Source organism: Cydia splendana, chromosome 22 (genome assembly GCF_910591565.1).
Source record: "Cydia splendana chromosome 22, ilCydSple1.2, whole genome shotgun sequence".
Classification (NCBI taxonomy): Eukaryota; Metazoa; Arthropoda; class Insecta; order Lepidoptera; family Tortricidae; genus Cydia; species Cydia splendana.
The window spans coordinates 1,317,150-1,336,855 of record NC_085981.1 but is presented as its reverse complement, the minus strand read 5'-3'; the positions used below and the strand labels follow the sequence as shown (position 1 = coordinate 1,336,855).

At 40.1% G+C, this 19,706-nt stretch overlaps 1 protein-coding gene across 1 annotated transcript in view; it reads right to left on the bottom strand.

Moving 5' to 3' along the window:
- Nucleotides 1–2,111: 2,111 nt before the first annotated feature.
- LOC134801585 (protein MON2 homolog) overlaps nucleotides 2,112–19,706 on the bottom strand; it is an 82,603-nt gene continuing 65,008 nt past the window's right edge. Inside the window, exons 29-38 of the mRNA XM_063774202.1 lie at nucleotides 18,377–18,479; nucleotides 17,550–17,700; nucleotides 12,152–12,316; nucleotides 11,401–11,499; nucleotides 9,964–10,067; nucleotides 8,942–9,093; nucleotides 6,648–6,752; nucleotides 5,403–5,502; nucleotides 4,591–4,703; nucleotides 2,112–2,254 (exon numbers count right to left, since the gene is read on the bottom strand). Coding sequence (XP_063630272.1) covers nucleotides 2,142–2,254; nucleotides 4,591–4,703; nucleotides 5,403–5,502; nucleotides 6,648–6,752; nucleotides 8,942–9,093; nucleotides 9,964–10,067; nucleotides 11,401–11,499; nucleotides 12,152–12,316; nucleotides 17,550–17,700; nucleotides 18,377–18,479 — 1,205 coding nt within the window. The 3' untranslated portion in view covers nucleotides 2,112–2,141. The remainder of the gene's footprint in view (nucleotides 2,255–4,590; nucleotides 4,704–5,402; nucleotides 5,503–6,647; nucleotides 6,753–8,941; nucleotides 9,094–9,963; nucleotides 10,068–11,400; nucleotides 11,500–12,151; nucleotides 12,317–17,549; nucleotides 17,701–18,376; nucleotides 18,480–19,706) is intronic.

Below are 19,706 nucleotides of genomic sequence, written 5' to 3'. Positions count from 1 at the left end.
AAACACTAGCCCTCCGTAAAATTTGATTACCTTTGGAAACTAGTAGGGTGACTCAAAATAAACTACAATTAGTTATCACATATTTTTCTAGAAGTGAAGCAGTAATTTAGGAACTATTTTAGTCTTTTAATGATACGGCAAGCCTTTGGTTTTTTATTTTATTTAAGTCACTATTATTACTTATGGGAATCAGAAATTGTAAGTCTAATATGAATTGGAAAAAACACTAGAAGTATTTTGTGTCACCCTAAAATTTTTTGAACAATTTATTTTAAAGTATGAAATGTTCGGCGGATAATATTAGAACTTTTGTGAATACATAAAAAATGTATAGTTCTATTTTGTAAAGAACGGGTCCATAAAACAAATTCCAATAATAATATTTGCGATTAGATATTGATTTCCATTCTTATGACTACCGCATATTTTATGGAATTGGCCTGTTAATAAAAAATATGTAAAATTAGTCCATAATATACAAAATAAACAAAATGAGGTCTAAATAATATTTATTGCCATTCTGATGATTTCTAACTCGGTGCTCATTTCACATAAGTTAAGTGCATAGTTATTTACAAACAAATATTACTAATCATAATCAACATTTCATGTCACTCGTGATATCAGATTTGGAAGTAGATAGTAGTAAATAGTTACAGCGTACAGTCTGTCGAAAAAAATATCAAATGGCAAAAATATAGTCCATGTCAAGATATTTTTGGGAACAGCTGATTTTAAAATCTGTAGCTCTAGTTGAAAAGGGGTAGTGTAAACGTACTAGTGCTCGACATGCTAATGCCCAATAGATGACATCTTGCTGTCACCTCTATTGAGAATGACTTACGTTTCAAGATGACATGTACTGGGACCGGGTCGAGCACCAGTACGTTTACCTTACAAGTCTCGCGCTGCTCAGATAAAAAAAAGGTACAAGTGTATATGGAATTAATTTTTCATCTGCCGCAGCTGCGCGGGACTTGTACAGTCAGACTTTAATTTCAGTACCATTTCGTAGGTTGTCACAGTGACAATGAATACGTGTGTCAGGGTCATCAGTAATTCGTGGCAGGACGAAAGCTGTGTGCCCCTTTTCAAGAAACTAAAAATCCTTCCTTTACCGTGTCTATACTTAAGAGAAATATGTAATTTTGTCAGATCACATAACTCGTACTTTAAAGACGCGGCGAAGTCCTTGAAAGGCGAACCAGGGTTAACGTTATGAACCGTTTATACCACCCTCGTTGTCGCAAGATGATATACAAGAAAAATGTTTTTAATATGTGCATTATTATATATAATAATCTCCCGGAGGAACTAAAGCTGCTAGAGGGAAACGCTTTTAAACGCAGTTTGACAAACTGGCTCTCAGAGCGTCGTTTTTACAGCGTAAAGTCATATCTCGAATACCAGCAATATTCAAATTTGTGATATTTAGTTATTAATTGTATTGTGACATGCCTATTGTGTTAATATTTTGTTATTTTTTCAATTATTTCAATTTGACATTTTATATTTATTTAAATTTATGATTATAATGATGAATTTGCACGCTTGCATGCAAGCTAGGTACATGATCTGTAACACCATATTGTAACATCCCCATACTGTATCAATGGAAATAAATAATTTCTTATTTCTGATTTCTGAAAGTCGCTAGAGACCTCATACTATTGTCACTGTGACAAGGTACGCAATGGTACTAAAATTAAATTCCTTGACCGTACCTCTTTCCACTAACGCCACAGAGACCTCAAACCTTGTGACCGCAATTAGGTCTACTTTACGAATAAGCGTTGAGCACACCGCAACGAATATTCTCGTAAGAATCCAAAACTACAGCCTTCCAAATCTGATTGAGGAGTATTTTATACACAGGCCTAGCCTTCATACTAACAGTACTGGGGGAGCCCTGGCCTCACGATTCGTCGCGTACGGGAATGTGTGGACGCGCCGGTGTCATCATGTGATGTTTTCTGTTAAGGAAATAATTGGGTTAAGTATTTTATATTAGTTAATACTCTATTAACATGACATACATATGTACTCTTTATTGCACATCTCAAATATCACAGTACAAGTTAAATGCAGTACAAACTACTCTAAAATTTTACCTAGATGTGTATAGTATAGACAGTCCGGCGCTAGAGCGGCGCGGCGAGCAGGGCGCCGAACTGCTGCAGCGCCTCGCGCAGCGCTCCGCGGGCCGCCGCCGCGCGGCCGCCGCACGCCAGCGACACCAGCGAGGGGTATAAACCTGCACAACGTCACAAAATCATATTACATAGAGATGTCTACAGTTCGAACGTGCTGAAAGTAGTACCATTTATTTCGAAAGTCATTCAAGCACAAGCTCCGCTTTGCGCGAGTATTACACCGTACTTTTGCGATGCTACACAACTGAATAAACTTCTATAACACATTCGAAGACGGCTTAAGGTCGAAATTTAATGTCCACAATATTAATGAAATACTGTACATATACTGTAATGGAGGATAATTTTTGTATTAAAACCCTGTTTACATTAGAAACCTATGCCATCGTGGAAAATGTGCGACACCTGCGATCATATATAACCATGGATACCGCCTTTAGGAACATTACCGTTCCAATTCTTGGGCCAAATTAGCACACATACACAATTACGCCTACATTCAAATAAGACGACGCGTTTACAGAGCCTGTAATCAAAGCTCGTAAACAAAATAAGAGTCATCTTTATTACACTAATGGTACATAGCTAAGTGTAGATGAAATGCATATAATGTCAATAACTACCAATCAGCGACATTAATCCGCTAATAACCTTCTTGCTGTACGTACTGGCCGCTGAGAGTTCGCGGTTCATATTTGATTAGAATATGACTTGGACAGGGATAGGTTTATGCCATACAGTGAAGAACCAGTCAAATAATTCACGTATAATAATTTAATGCAGATTAAAAGATAACTAGTTAAAATGTTGTTATGACATGACAGACTAACTCAACATAAGTAAATATATCATTGTTGTATAAATGTATTCCGCTATAATAAGTATTTTGTATATTTTATTATCAATCTGCATGGCAGTGCGAAGTCACGTTCAGGTATAGTCTGTCCGTTTTTCTAAGATCAAGTACGCCATAGTAAATGTATGGCGAACTTGATCTTAGAAATCGGACTGGCTATACAGTCTGCAAAATTTACATGGGTACACGAATCGGGTCAAAAATATTTGAACAGGCGGTCACAATAAATCCCCACTTTCAGTTCAGAATAAATATGTATATAGCCGGTCAAGCAAGTTTGTCAGTAGAAAAAGGTGCAAAATTAAATTTTTTTATAGGACCACAGCCGTTCGCGCGCTTACATTTTCTAAATTTGCCGCTCTTATAATATTTTAAACTTTCGCGTTTTGAATACATATTAACTCACATTATACGAAACGAAACTGATTTACGTCGGTAAATCAAGGTAATTGAATATAATTCGCGTTAGACCCGTCTATAATGTGAGTTAATATGTTTGCCGCTCTTTTCTACTGACGGAAATGGCTTGAGAGAGAACCTACATATATGTGACAGTAGAGGGTGGATTCAAATGATCAATATGTTCAGATAATGTGTGTATTTGTTAAATTAATTCAGTGAAAGCATGATAGGAAAAATGTATCTACATATAGGAGACCGGGTATGATTATCTCACGGGTTATATCTCATGAATAGAACATATTCTAGATATCTTGCCAGGCATCCACTCAATTTCATGTCTCTCTAATGGGACAGCTTTTTTCCATAGTTCTCTGCGAATAGCATCTTGTGGGAATCTGAATGGAAAGTAATGTAAAATGACAATACCAAATTTGATTATTAATTTGAAATAACTAGGTAGTTTTTTTATAGCTCCATCTCATGAAACAAAAAAGGAAAATACAAATCTGTAAGAAGGAATTTATTACTACATTTATAATTATATAGAAAATACCTAAACCAAACACAAGTTAATAAAATAGTCTACTTCATTTAACATAACACCATCCCTATTATCCTCGCAATTTAAAAAGTCGTATGTTGTTATGAAAGTCGTATGCAGTTGTTACGTTTTAGCTTAGCACGGTAGTATTGAAAACAAATCGTCATGTTTTTTCCAAATTCTACTGAAGTTATCTGTTTACTACAAGTGAAAAGTGATTCCACGGTCCTTGGTATGAACTAAAATAACTTCTGCACCACTTCACGACACATGAATATATTTTTAATTACAAAAAAAAACGTTGTTTTTATAAATCAATTTAGCCATTTGTCACTGACTGTCATCTCGGTGGTACTGAGATTGCCAATCGAGCAGTTTGTAAGTACCGCCTATCGCGGGGTAGTTTGCGTTGGGTCATAATTGAGCGGACAGAATACTTCCATGTATAGCATTTCGCTGTGCGACACTAATAAGTTATGCATTTTATTTCTAATGGGTCAAAATATGGTTTGAAAATGACTACGATAACTAATGTACCTTGAATGGAAAAAGAGAGCAGTTAATGGACTTTTACGCGGCTTTATGCGGGCAAAAACTAGTGTATAAAATAAATGAAACTGGAACGCCAATAAACTTACCTATGAGCTTCTGCCAGGCCTGGGGATCGACTTTGTTCCGCGGCGCTTGCTGCATTGACTCCGCTAACGTCGCTACCGCTTTTAGCACGAATGAGATCTCGGATAGTTGGTGCCTAGAAGAAATAAATACAATGTAAGGTAAAAGTACTAGTGCTCGACGCTGCACTAGTATTCGGCACTTTATGTCAAAGTGACAAGGATTAAATTTGAATACAGAAAAATCTTAACCTATTCATATTTAACCTATATTACTTTGACGTAAAGTGCCCATGTCGAATACTAGTGCAGCGTCGAGCACTAGTACTTCTACCTTAAGTCTTAATTCAATATCACTTTTGGTGCCTGAATGACAAAATTTAGCCGTAGCAAAGAGAATTTAAAATAGAGGCTGAATTTTCGAGCGATGGCGTCACACCTTGGGCCTATACTCGTATAGATGGCGATACCTTTTGATATTTAACAAATTTAACACATATCAGTGAAAGAACATGGATCGAAAAATGGCGTTCTAAAAGTTTTAATGCTGAGTCGAAAGATGGCAGTAAATATACTGCGACTATAAAATTTTCTTTGACAATCCGCCTCTATACTAAATTCTCTTTGGGCGTTATACAAGTAAATTGCACATGCATCATATTATTATATAAACATTGCAATTCGTTTGTCCCATCAGCATTTAGTTTTATATAATATAAGTTTATCTTAAGAAATCGTCTTTCGTGTTCCAAATTACTATCAAGATATTCATCAAGTAAATGTTAGAGTTAGCAAGTACTCTAACAGGCGTAGTATAGCAGTGTTGTATGACTAACCTAGGTAGAGGTTCGCTGTTGTCTTCGTCCCTTGAGTATTTTGATATGACTTCTTGAAACCTATCGAGTAACGCCGCTATCGCCAGTGGGTCTTGCTCGTCTGAAACATGAATGTTTGTTAATATTGGTCGACAGTTTTTTTAGCAAAAGATTTATTTAAATTTGATCCAATTCAGTTTGAGTCCAGTTTCGTCTAGAAGTTTTCCTGCATCTAAAAACTAGTAAATAACAAAACTGCAGATCTTTTTTTATGGAGGCAAACGAGCAGACGAATTGCCTGATGGTAAGCGATTACTGTCGCCCATAGATACCCGCGACACCAGAGGGGTTGTAAGTGAGTTGTCGGCCTTTAGGAGGAAAAGGGACGACGACGTAGTCCTAATTTTCCTCTCTGGATATTAACATTACGAAAGATATTTTTACACCAATTGATGTATATTACCGCGGGTGGTCAGTATTAATAATAGTTATGCCCCTTCGTTTGACTTTTTTCGATATTTTGCTGGTTATTAAAGTTAGGAGCGAAAAATAATTGCCATACAGCCTGGCAAAAAAAGAGTAGAAATTAAAAAGTGTAGTGTCGTCCCTTTCAAATGTTGTGTTGCCACTTTTTAATTTCTACTCTTTTTTGCCAGGCTGTACTTTGTAAATGCCCCTAACTCCTATCATAATTAAAAATTAAAAATCAAACGAATAGCTATGGTCAATATACATCAAATTGTGTAAAAATATTTTCAATAATGTTAATATCCAGAGAGGAAAACACTGACTACATTTGTATGGAAAGATGGTTTCGGAGCGGTCGTACACTTTCGTCTTAAGATGGTGGAGTACGCTCCTAGTGAAACTATAGTAGTTGTGTTACAAGGGATCAAAATGATATATTTCCGTCAAGGGCATACATTGAATCCTGAATGAAGCGATGGATTCTACAATAGAATCTAAAGTAAAATCCTCAGAGTAATGAGGGATTCAAGTGTTAATGCCCAAGACGAAATAATTTCGATACCGTGTGACACATACCTACTGCTTTTCACATCAACTATGACGAAATTGTTATGTTCCAAAATATGTATTATTTGACCAAAAAAAAAAAAATAGTATGCAAGAAAGAAAAAATCGTGTCCTAGAACAGAAAGTACAACTTTGATCCCTCCTAGCAGGGAAGAAAAGTGCCACTTTCATCCGTCCTAGCGGGGAAGAAAAAGCCCTTTTTCGAATAGGTGATGTGAAAACAATATTTACCTTCGACACCAGACAACGCGACGTCTTCAAGCATGGAGAACTGCAGCAGCGTCTCGAAACACGCGCGCGCGAACTCTTCTCTCTCACGGAGCTCCAATTCGTTCTCTGCGGTAATACATCACCCAGTTTATAATTCTTTTTCACAAGCTAAACCTTAAGCAGGCCACTGTCGAGCCTTCCAAATGGATGCCATTACAATGGATTCATCCAAATGGACGGCATCCAATGACTTAGTACACTGACGATCGATCCATTTCATACGTGCATATTACTTCCATGCCATCGGTGCTCTTGCTTCACTTGCTTGTGTGTGCTTTATCGGCCATACTTGTTTCATGGGACCCGCAATTACAACTTGTCTCATGTTATTTAAAATCATAATAAGGCTTTCTAAACTATATATACCCTTGTTTTAGGATTAAAAGAATTACTGTAGATTTATTCGCCCAGGTTTTTATTTCTTTCGGCCATATCAGGATAATATAGCAAGAAGTTAATTGTTTCCAATATCAATAAAATAAAAATAAATTATGTAAATATGCTTAAGAATATAATATGTTACGTAGCCAGTTTTATAATATGTTTTATAGAAATTACCGAATACAGTCTTTTCTAATCTTAATAAACGAATTGTAAGTAGTTTCCTAAAGGTTCTACATCACATGGCGAGAGGAGGAGTGGAGACCCTGTCATTGCTCACGAGGTGGCGGGGGCTGCGTGTTCGTACCGAGCGGACCAACGCCAAGGCAACGCGGACATGCCTCGCGGGATCTCACCGCGGATCGCAAGTAACATTACTTACGAGGCGGCGGCGGCTGCGTGTGCAGCGAGCCGGCGCGGACCAGCGCGAGCGCGGCGCGCACGTGCCGCGCCGGCACGCGGGGCGCGCCGCGCAGGATCTCGTCGCGGATCACAAGTAACATTACTTACGAGGCGGCGGCGGCTGCGTGTGCAGCGAGCCGGCGCGGACCAGCGCGAGCGCGGCGCGCACGTGCCGCGCCGGCACGCGGGGCGCGCCGCGCAGGATCTCGTCGCGGATCACAAGTAACATTACTTACGAGGCGGCGGCGGCTGCGTGTGCAGCGAGCCGGCGCGGACCAGCGCGAGCGCGGCGCGCACGTGCCGCGCAGGATCTCGTCGCGGATCACAAGTAACATTACTTACGAGGCGGCGGCGGCTGCGTGTGCAGCGAGCCGGCGCGGACCAGCGCGAGCGCGGCGCGCACGTGCCGCGCCGGCACGCGGGGCGCGCCGCGCAGGATCTCGTCGCGGATCACAAGTAACATTACTTACGAGGCGGCGGCGGCTGCGTGTGCAGCGAGCCGGCGCGGACCAGCGCGAGCGCGGCGCGCACGTGCCGCGCAGGATCTCGTCGCGGATCACAAGTAACATTACTTACGAGGCGGCGGCGGCTGCGTGTGCAGCGAGCCGGCGCGGACCAGCGCGAGCGCGGCGCGCACGTGCCGCGCCGGCACGCGGGGCGCGCCGCGCAGGATCTCGTCGCGGATCACAAGTAACATTACTTACGAGGCGGCGGCGGCTGCGTGTGCAGCGAGCCGGCGCGGACCAGCGCGAGCGCGGCGCGCACGTGCCGCGCCGGCACGCGGGGCGCGCCGCGCAGGATCTCGTCGCGGATCACAAGTAACATTACTTACGAGGCGGCGGCGGCTGCGTGTGCAGCGAGCCGGCGCGGACCAGCGCGAGCGCGGCGCGCACGTGCCGCGCCGGCACGCGGGGCGCGCCGCGCAGGATCTCGTCGCGGATCACAAGTAACATTACTTACGAGGCGGCGGCGGCTGCGTGTGCAGCGAGCCGGCGCGGACCAGCGCGAGCGCGGCGCGCACGTGCCGCGCCGGCACGCGGGGCGCGCCGCGCAGGATCTCGTCGCGGATCACAAGTAACATTACTTACGAGGCGGCGGCGGCTGCGTGTGCAGCGAGCCGGCGCGGACCAGCGCGAGCGCGGCGCGCACGTGCCGCGCCGGCACGCGGGGCGCGCCGCGCAGGATCTCGTCGCGGATCACAAGTAACATTACTTACGAGGCGGCGGCGGCTGCGTGTGCAGCGAGCCGGCGCGGACCAGCGCGAGCGCGGCGCGCACGTGCCGCGCCGGCACGCGGGGCGCGCCGCGCAGGATCTCGTCGCGGATCACAAGTAACATTACTTACGAGGCGGCGGCGGCTGCGTGTGCAGCGAGCCGGCGCGGACCAGCGCGAGCGCGGCGCGCACGTGCCGCGCCGGCACGCGGGGCGCGCCGCGCAGGATCTCGTCGCGGATCACAAGTAACATTACTTACGAGGCGGCGGCGGCTGCGTGTGCAGCGAGCCGGCGCGGACCAGCGCGAGCGCGGCGCGCACGTGCCGCGCCGGCACGCGGGGCGCGCCGCGCAGGATCTCGTCGCGGATCACGCCCACCAGTGCCCGCGCGCACCCGTCCGTGCCGGTGCCGCTAAACACAAAATAACAGGTTACATAAAATAGATTTCGTTTTATTTTATTTGGGAAATTTGTACGCTCATAACCGCTAAATTTAAGTACTTGGGTCACTGGGTCACGGAGTGTCTCTCGGATGACCTGGACATTGAGAGGGAGCGTAGGGCGCTGGCTGTTCGGGGGAATATGTTGGCCCGCAGGTTTGCGCGATGCAGTAATGAAGTTAAAAATACTTTGTTTAAGGCGTTTTGCCAGTCTTTTTATTCGTGCTGCCTGTGGGTGAACTATCACTCAGCGCTCAGCGGGCAGTCAGTGCCTTAAGGGTGCAATATAATAACACGCTCAGGATGCTGTTGGGACTGCCCAGGTGCTGCAGCGCATCGGGCATGTTTGCGGAAATGCGAGTAGACGGCTTCCATGCCATTGTTCGAAAGCGAGTCGCCTCCATCATGCGCCGTGTGCGTGGGAGTAACAACGGAATTCTGAGTGTGATCGCTAGCTGTTTGGACTCCCCCATAGCGAAACACTGGAATAGTTTGCATGTAAATAATTGACTGAATTTTAACTATTATTATTATTTATTTTGTGTTTGTAATTCCAAAATGTACCTTTTATTTTTATTTTTTGTGTAAGACTGAATACTTTAATTTTTAATTTTATTATTTTAATCATTTTTAAGTGTACCTATTTATTGTTTTATTATTGTGTACGTAATTTTAATTATTTTAATTTAATATGGATCATCTGTTATCTGCAATAAAGAATTGAATATGAATATGAATAACTTTGTACAAGACATTATTTTGAAGATGTAAAAACTCTCATTAACACAGATTTAGTGAGAAATTAGAATGATGAGTACTGTATGTGTTATATATATACTTACGGCGCTTCAAACATGAAAGTTTCTAAAACACCAGGCAGCGTCTCCCAGAATTCTTCGTATACGTCTGGTTGTTCCCTCGCTAGCGGTAGGCCCGTTGCTAACACCTACAAATTTGATAAATAGTTATCACACTATTGTATGCAGAGAGATCAGACGTTTCTTTACTTGATTAGACGGATTCACATTATAGCGATAGCGGTACAGCCTGAAATTCGGGAATCAGCTGCAAATGGTGTTAAAGGTATGGAAATCGGCACGATTAATCTTTAGACCATTTGAATCAATTTGACCCGTAGCACCAAAAAAATAAAATAAACGGAAAAGAGTTATGACGTCATCTTTTTTTTGTATGGAAAATTTTAAAAAAATGTTCAGAAACCCATCGTGTGTGGTATTAAATGAAGGGGCGTTTTGAGCCGGTTCTAAATATATATCACATTATTATATTTCCGTCACTTGCATTCAATCATCATCATCATCATCATCACACAAATAAATGCCCATATACACATACATATATACAAGCCCTGGTAAGGGCATTTATTTGTGTGATGATGATGAGATGAATAACACATAAATAAATGCCCTTACCAGGATTCGAACCTGGGACCTCTTGCTTCATAGGCAGGGTCACTATTGACTAGGCTAGGAGGCCGTTTCATTGATAGATTGATAGATCACAATTTGTAATAATAAAAAATTAAAGAAAAATACTAAAACTAAATATTTTCGAAATTAATTTCTTGGGGTTAGATATGAGGATATTGGGTATTACTTGAGGTATATTTTACAAAAAATAATGCAACGGTTTCGTATCTGGAGGAGCCCAAACTTGGTATGTTTGAAAATTATTTTTATTTTAATTGAATGCAAGTGGCGGAAATATAATAATGTGATATATATTTAGAACCGGCTCAAAATGCCCTTTCATTTAATACTACACACGATAGGTTTCTGAAATATTTTTTTTTATTTTCAATACAAAAAAAAGATGACGTCATAACTCCTTTCCGTTTGTTTTCTTTTTTTGGTGCTATGGGTCAAATTGATTCAAATGGCCTAAAGATTAATCGTACAGATTTTCATACCTTTAACACCATTTGCAGCTGATTTTGGTCAACCGCTAGTACTATTATTTCACACAGATCGAGCCAACTTGCGAGGAAAATTTCAAGCGAAGCAGCTGTTAGCAAAGAAGTGTCTCGTCAAGGCATTATCGAGCGTTTTTTTTCGTGTCGCTTTTTTCTCGCGAGGCAGCTCTTTCTGTATGACGCCTATTGTAGTAAAAAAAAATGCCAATGGTAATAAATAATTATGGTTTTAGTTGCATAAGAACAGCCATTGTATAACGATAGTTCGAAATTGCATGGGCTTGAAATAAATACAAATATGTATAGGTATATTCTTACTTTGTCCAAGTGAATAATTACAACTTACTTGTAATAATAGTGTGGAAATCTGCGGCGTGTCGTCTGGCGTGTCGATGGTCTGTCTTCTCTTGTCTGCTATCGACTTTTTTACTGCTGCGTGGAGAGCCTGCGTGTAAATAACAACTTTATGTATACGGTTAACAGTATAGGGTTGCCAAAAATGTCATCACTTGTAAAATACGCAAAGAGGATTAATGAGTTGCTACATCGTTTTATATTACAACGGCTCATTTCTAGAACTAAATATTTGAGGAAATTTTTAATTGACATACGTGAACGTGGACGCAATTGAAAAAAGCGGTTGCCAACTAAAATACGGGGGCATCTGAGTTAAAAAAAAAAAAATTAAAATTTAATCTGTTTATTTCATAAAAAAAAAAAGCATGCATATTTACAATCTTAACTACTAATCTTAAATAAAAAGATTTTTTGAGTTAAGGAGTCTACGTTATAATTAATTATACACTATTACTTATTAATTTTATTATTTTTCTATAAGATAGGGATTCGATTATTCTCTCATTTTAAGCATGTGTTTCTTTATAAAGTTGTAGCCGCGAGTCGTCTACATCCTCCGTTTTGTAGTTGAGGCGGATTGGCAATGTGCGTAAACTCCACTAGAGTTATAAGCGCCCATAGACTGTGGTGCTTAACATCAGGCGGGCCGCATGTTTTTTTGCCAACGCCGTGATATGTGCCACCGTGCTACCTAAAAAGGGTGATCTATGATCGCCAGGGTCGCCAGGGTATAGCCATACCTGCAGCAAGTGTGGTGCGGCAGGCGCGGAGGCGGGCGGCGCGGCCTGGTACAGCTGCGCGGCGGCCGCCAGGCAGCGCGTGCGCGCCGCGCCCGAACACGCCCGGGCCAGGGCCGTCAGCGCCGAGAACAGCGCCGGGAGCAACTCGTGCCGGGATAACGCTTCCTGATCACAAAATAACACGGTTATATACGATAATAATCAAACTGTTGGAAGTGAATATGTGACTGTACAGTCAGCAGCAGATATACCTGAGCGGGCAAGGTGTCCAAGAAAACATACACTTCAATCGTCACAAAAATAAGGACATCTAAGTTGTCATTTTCACGTAGGCTTTCAGTTCGTCACATATATCTTAACTTCTGAGTTTTTCTTTAACACATACACCCTTATTTAATCACAATGACAATAACGGTTAGTAACTAAGCACTCAAATTCAAGCTGCTGTCATTAACACCTACACGCACTGCCAATCACGTACGTCACCAGCCAGGGTGCCACCAATTGCTAAGCAGTTGTTATTTCAATGGTAACTAAGCATCAACATTTTATCTGTTTAATTTTTAAAAAAATACTGTAGCAGCTACGAATTGACACCTCCTTTCTTAAAGAAGTATTTTATCGTCAAGTGTCAAACTTAGACAATAAATAAGTAGATTCTACGAGAATGATCGGTTTTTTATTTTAACTGTCATAGGCGGCCGTTCTAGACTGGTCATATTTTTCATAAAATCGATTTCGACTGGCAAAGCATATTACTTTTTGGCAACCGAGTTTTTTTAACCTAATTAAACCCCGCTGAATCCGAATTTGCCGGTTGCTCGATCGAAATCTTGACCGCAAGTGAGATATTTGACATTAAAGGTCCCTTTTTTTAGTTTTTCGTAAATAACTCTTAAACGGTGGCGCATAGCAAAAAATGTTCTATTACATAAGTAATCTGCATAAAATTGCCTACAAGAAAGATTCAGTACATTTTTTCGCTAGGATCAATATTCAAAGAGATATTAACGCGGGAAATTTAATTATAATCACTTCTAAGGTACCTTTTTTAGTTTTTCGTAAATAACTCATAAACGGTGGCCAATATCCAAACGATAATAATCTACACAAAATTTTGTACAAAAAAGATTCAGTAAAGTTTTTGCAGGGATCTATATTTAAAAAATAATAAAGAGGAAAAGTTAATTATAATAAATTCTAAGTTTCCTTGTTTTTATTTATTCGTTAATAATTTGAAAAGTATGACTCATAGCAAAAAAAATCTTATACATAAATAATAAACATAAAATTTCCTACAAGAAATATGTAGAACACTTTTCGCTAGGATCAATATTTAAAAAGACAAAGCAGCGGATAAGTTAATTATAATCAATTTTAAAATCCCGTTTTAGTTTTTTGTAAATAACTCGTAACAAACGGTGTCCCATAGCAAACTAGGTTTTTAAGAATAAATTATCTACATAAAATTTCCTCCAAAAAACATCTTGAACACTTTTCTCTAGGATAAATATTTAAAGCGATATTACTTAAAGGAACAAAGTTAATTACAATCAGTTCACAGGTCAGTTATTTTTAGTTTTTCGTAAATAACTCGTAAACGGTGGCCCGTTGCAAAACAATATTATACATAAATATTAAACATAAAATTGTCCACAAAAAAGATTCTGTACACGTTTTCGCTACGATCAATATTTAATCAGGTTTTAAAGGGGGAAAGTTAATTATAATTTGGCGCCGTGGGGGGGGAGGGGGGTTATCTGTTGCTGCTGTTAGGGCTGTGAAGACCTGGAGCCTGGCTCCCGCGGGCCGGATTGGACCGCTGTCGGCGGGCCGGATTGGAACCGCGGACCGGAGTTTGGAGAGCCCTGTAATACAACATATTTTGCTATGCGCCACCGTTTAACACATTCGACACCGCGTACCCGACTCTCGGGCACTCGTAAACTTTACTCAGATGGCGGCATACCCGCTAGTCGGGCAAGAGCTATAAACCTACACGCGACGCCGAAGTGCCCGACAGGCGGGCAAGCATTGCATCTTCACTACCTCAGGGCTGCCACTGCCACTAACAGAAAAAATTGTAAGTCTTCTGATTATTATGTGGTCGAAAAGTTGGTACAGTTGATTATTATATTTTATTACTTCACTTTGTATTTTTATTTACTTTACCTAATGCGATTACAAAATAAAAATTCTTATCAGTTGGTTACGTGAAATTGCATACACGGGTATGTATCAATAGGAGTTAGAATTAGGAGAAGAACAAAACGGGGAGCCTAAACAGATGAGACAGCTGATTTAATGTTATCCACGTACTTATACGAAAGTTACTTGGCACAGCCCTGAGCGTCCGCCGCTTGCCCGACTAGCGGGTTCGCGGCGTGCGGCATTGAGTTGCACGTCGTTGCCCGACTAGCGAGTACTGTCGGTTTCTGGGGTATTGTTTGAAATTTTGCCTGGTTGCGAAAGTGTTAAGAGTTATTTACGAAAAACTAAAAAAAGGGACCTTTAATGTCAAATATCTCACTTCCGGTTACGATTTCGATCGAGCAACCAGCAAATTCGAATTCAGCGGGGTCTAATTAGGTTAAAAAACCCGGTTGCTTAAAAGTAATATGATTTGCCAATCGCATCAAGAAGGAGAGCGATTTTGAATTTTTTTGTCTAGTCTATTCTTCCAAACCGTAGAGCATATTATATATGTTAATATATTTATTTAGCCCGCTTATTGTACTACAATATACTATACAGGGTGGCCCATTTAGATCGGCCAGTATGGGAAAATCTGAAACTATAAGATATTATACACCGATCTCTTCTTAGGAACCATGTCATCGATTTTAGTAACAAGAAAAACTGCATTCATACATTTAAAAAAAAATTATGTAAAATGTATTGAAAAAAATGGTGGTCTTTTCGAAAACTTACTAAAATAAATTAAAGGATATGGATACAATCCATTTTATTCATTTCAGACATCACGTTTCATAGTAACATTTACTGCTTAAGACCTACACAATCGATATCTAAATATAAATAGTCTTAGTGTATATGTGTACTCAGCTCGGGAATCGAACCCCGAACGTTTTGAAAAATAAAACTAAGACTATTTATATTTAGATATCGATTGTGTAGGTCTTAAGCAGTAAATGTTACTATGAAACGTGATGTCTGAAATGAATAAAATGGATTGTATCCATATCCTTTAATTTATTTTAGTAAGTTTTCGAAAAGACCACCATGTTTTTCAATACATTTTACATAATTTTTTTTTAAATGTATGAATGCAGTTTTTCTTGTTACTAAAATCGATGACATGGTTCCTAAGAAGAGATCGGTGTATGTCTTATAGTTTTAGATTTTCCCATACTGACCGATTTAAATGGGCCATCCTGTATAGTACTAAAATACGATGCCCCGAACCCCCGAATCGATCAAATAATGGAGGAGAAAATAATTAAATTAAAACGTAACACGTTCACTGTCCCAATCTGACATGTAAACCTTATGGCTTTGTAATAGAGGCTGGCCGTGGCCCCACGTGAGGAGCACGGGCAGTAAAGGTGTTAAAACATATCCAACTATAACTCCTCTCTTTATTTTGTTGGTTGGACTCATGATCCGCAAGAATGGTGCCTCCTCTTCTATAGATGCAGGTATGCGATAAAAACATCACTGCCATGCATATACGTAATCTAACTGTTGACCATAGGAATGACGAATTTTGTTTTTACAACTCAGCAGAGAGGATAGAGTATACGGAGTTATATATATATCTTTGAACTTATTGTTAGTATAACCTAGCAGTAAATATCAAATGGCATTCCGCACAGGAGTAATCTAAGGAACGCCCACTGCGGGTTCAATCCTACAACGTCCTGTTATAAAGTCGTAGGTACATACCTACACTACATGTGACATATCTTCAAAAAAATTGGGCAAGTGCGAGTCGGACTCGCGCACGAAGGGTTCCGTACCATATAAAAAAAAAACAAAAAAAAAAGCAAAAAAAAACGGTCACCCATCCAAGTACTGACCACTCCCGACGTTGCTTAACTTTGGTCAAAAATCACGTTTGTTGTATGGGAGCCCCATTTAAATCTTTATTTTATTCTGTTTTTAGTATTTGTTGTTATAGCGGCAACAGAAATACATCATCTGTGAAAATTTCAACTGTCTAGCTATCACGGTTCGTGAGATACAGCCTGGTGACAGACAGACGGACGGACGGACGGACGGACGGACGGACGGACGGACGGACAGCGAAGTCTTAGTAATAGGGTCCCGTTTTACCCTTCGGGTACGGAACCCTAAAAATATATAAACTAATGCGAAATTAACATAAAACCAGAAGACACAAATTAATAATAGAAATGAAACCCAAAAAATAAATAAAAAGCTGTAATCTCAAGGTGCGTACGACTGAGATTTGAACCCGCGGTCTCTGCTTTGAAAAGCAAACGCCCGTTACTGAGACCACAACGTGCCTTGACAATTGGCTCTAAATTCGGCTTCAGTTAGCTTTCGCTATGTGTCATTCGTTTTGACGATTCTGCTAAAAGAAATAGTTTGCAGTAAGTTGACCGAGAGGCCCCTGTCAAATGGTTGAAGGGCAAAACGTGAGATAGATGTATGTGATGACAAGACTGTACTGCTTTCGATGATTGTCAAAACGCTTTACCTGAAATAAGCATGGCTATCTTTCATTCAATATTCGACCATACTTGAATGCTTTAAAGTCTATTTTTCCATATTGTTCAGATATATTTGACACGTTGACCGCTTAGATACCAGTGGTTTTTTGACAGCTAAGGTATCAATGACTTGTTGTAAGTGTAGAAATTAATGAATAGCGACTGTTAACATATTTGTGACACGTTGAGCGCTCACAAGTAAATACAACCATGACAGTCAACAACTTTTTGACAGTTTAAACGTTTACCTCTCTTTGAGCACCTGGAGTGTATAGCGACTTCTGCTGCTGACTGTACAGTCACGCTCCGTGAATGTTTAACCTTTTAGGGTTCTAGCTAAATTGGTTGTTCAATTAGAGAAAACCCTATGGTTATACATAAATATCAATGTCCAACCGATTTTTATAAAAAAACCATGTTTCGGCCGAACTAATACAGCCTCCTAGCCTAGTGGGTGGTGACCTTGCCTACGAAGCAGGAGGTCCCGGGTTCAAATCCTGGTAAGGGCATTTATTTGTGTGTTCATCACAGATATTTGTTCCTGAGTTATGGACGTTTTTTATGTATTAAAGTATTTATTTATCTATCTACTATATGTATCGTCGTCTAGTACCCACAACACAAGCTTTGTTGAACTTACTGAGGAACTAGGTCAATTTGTGTAAGATTGTCCTATATATATTTTAGTTATATCTGCGTACGTTATGCACGGTGTCGATGGCGTGCAGCGCGTGCAGGCTGGCGGGCGCGCACGCGGCGGCGGGCAGCGAGTCCAGCGCGCACGGCGCGGGCTGCACGCTGCATATGCGACACAAACATGCGCCGAGCTTTTCTACGTCCGCACCTGTGAACCTGTTAACAAATACAAAAAACCGCATATCGGTTTTTTGAGCAATATTTTATAAAAAAAATAAAAAATAAAATAAAAATAATTTATTTCAGACTTTAGGTCCATTGGGGTTAGTATCATTATTGCTAAACTTAAAATTAGGGTTAACATCATATAAAACTAAAGAATACATTAAAATTTAAAAATAAAACAAAACTAATTTAACCTATGACCCGGTACATACGGAACTGGCGCATGCAGACCGAGCCAGTGCCTCATTAGGGGGCTGTCCCACGTTTCTGAGACAATGCCCAGGATTCTATTGGGGCTGTCCCGTATTCTGCTCAGGGTTGAAGCACACCCAGCACCTGTTTATGCTAGCTCTTCCGCGGGTAAGTCGTTAGAAAATGATGTTCGTTTTGGAATTAAAATGGCAACCACACACACTGTTTCGTAACGGTAGTCGTTTTATAGGTTTTCAGGATTCTTAAACCTACTTCTACATTTTAAATTAATACATTTATTTTCGAAATACATTAAGTCAAAATATCCAAAAATACAAACTTTGACAACAGTAAACATTGGCTCATATTTATAATTATTACATTATTACTAAGATTTTTTACAAGCTACAGTCAATTTAATTTAATTAAAACTTTATTAAGTACGTATGTTACTTAAATGATAACAGGTACTCACGTCGGTCGTATGTGCTGGAAGATGAGAGGGAAGATCTGGACTAGAGTCGTGAGGAAGTTTAGTGAAGGCGCGTATGTGTCCACGGGCTTGCCGTCCTCTGGCACTGTTAACAAAAACAGATTTATTGCAAACTGACGGATGTCATATCATAAACAAATCTAATAAGAAAATAAAAGAAGAAGGAAGGTGATCTTCTTTCCCCCTTATTCATAAACGTTTACTAAAGTTGACAAGCCGATAATAATCGTTTATCCCTTTCCGACGTATTAGTATGATGGAAAGGGACAAACGATTATTATCGGCTTGTCAACTTTAGTAAACGTTTATGAATAAGGGGGTTTGGAAGTAAGTTCTAGTGGAAGTATAGGTATCTTATATATGGAAGTAACTTTGAAGACGCTCGTCTCACTGATCTTGATGCGAAACGTCAGATACGTAAATCCCGGCCGAAACCCCCCTATAATAGGCCTGTTGCAAGTAACAAAGAATCATGGAAATAATGGTTTCAACGAAACATATATGTTAATATGATTCTAAAAAATGGCCCAATCTCAGTATAAACTGAAGGATTATTAATATATTCAATAAAATAAAAGTCCAAAATTCTCCAATCGGCCATTTTTACTGAAACGCCAATCAGAAACGTTCCAAACAGTGACGTCATCAATCCATAACATATTTCTTAGAGCAACATAGACAACCTCATTGACCGAAATCTATACGTGGGCACCAAAGAGTTCGAAAGGTGCAAAAAAAATGTTATTTCGCCACTAAACATTTATTACGTCCAAAAAATATTATTACACGATATAAAGTAGATATCTATTTGTTATTATTTAAATAAAATGCTAAATAATACTATATTTCAACAACAAACTTTTTTAATTATTTGGCTGAATGGAATTATCATTGCCATGTTGGCTGTCGTAACTAGAAAAAATGAAAAATTAAAAAGTAAAACCGGCGTTCGGTGATTTTCACTCAAAATTTACATGTATCTAAATAATTCATCTTAAACTGCAACCGTGTGAGAGTTTTTGTGTAAAATGAGTTATTGTGATAAATTTTTGTAATGTGTTTATCATCCCTAATCGTAATATATGGTGCTGAATTAACAATATCATTCGGATTCAAGGGAAATTCGTAACTGTAAGTATGTAAACAATATCTACCACCCTACCACCAACTAAATGATGACGTCACAAATGGCATGCGAGGCGTTTCCGCGCGAAGTTTAAACTAGCTATAATAAAATGCAATTATCTATGTTAAATCTTATGACTATAACTGAAATATAGTGTTTTTCGGAACTAATACAAGTGTACCGACG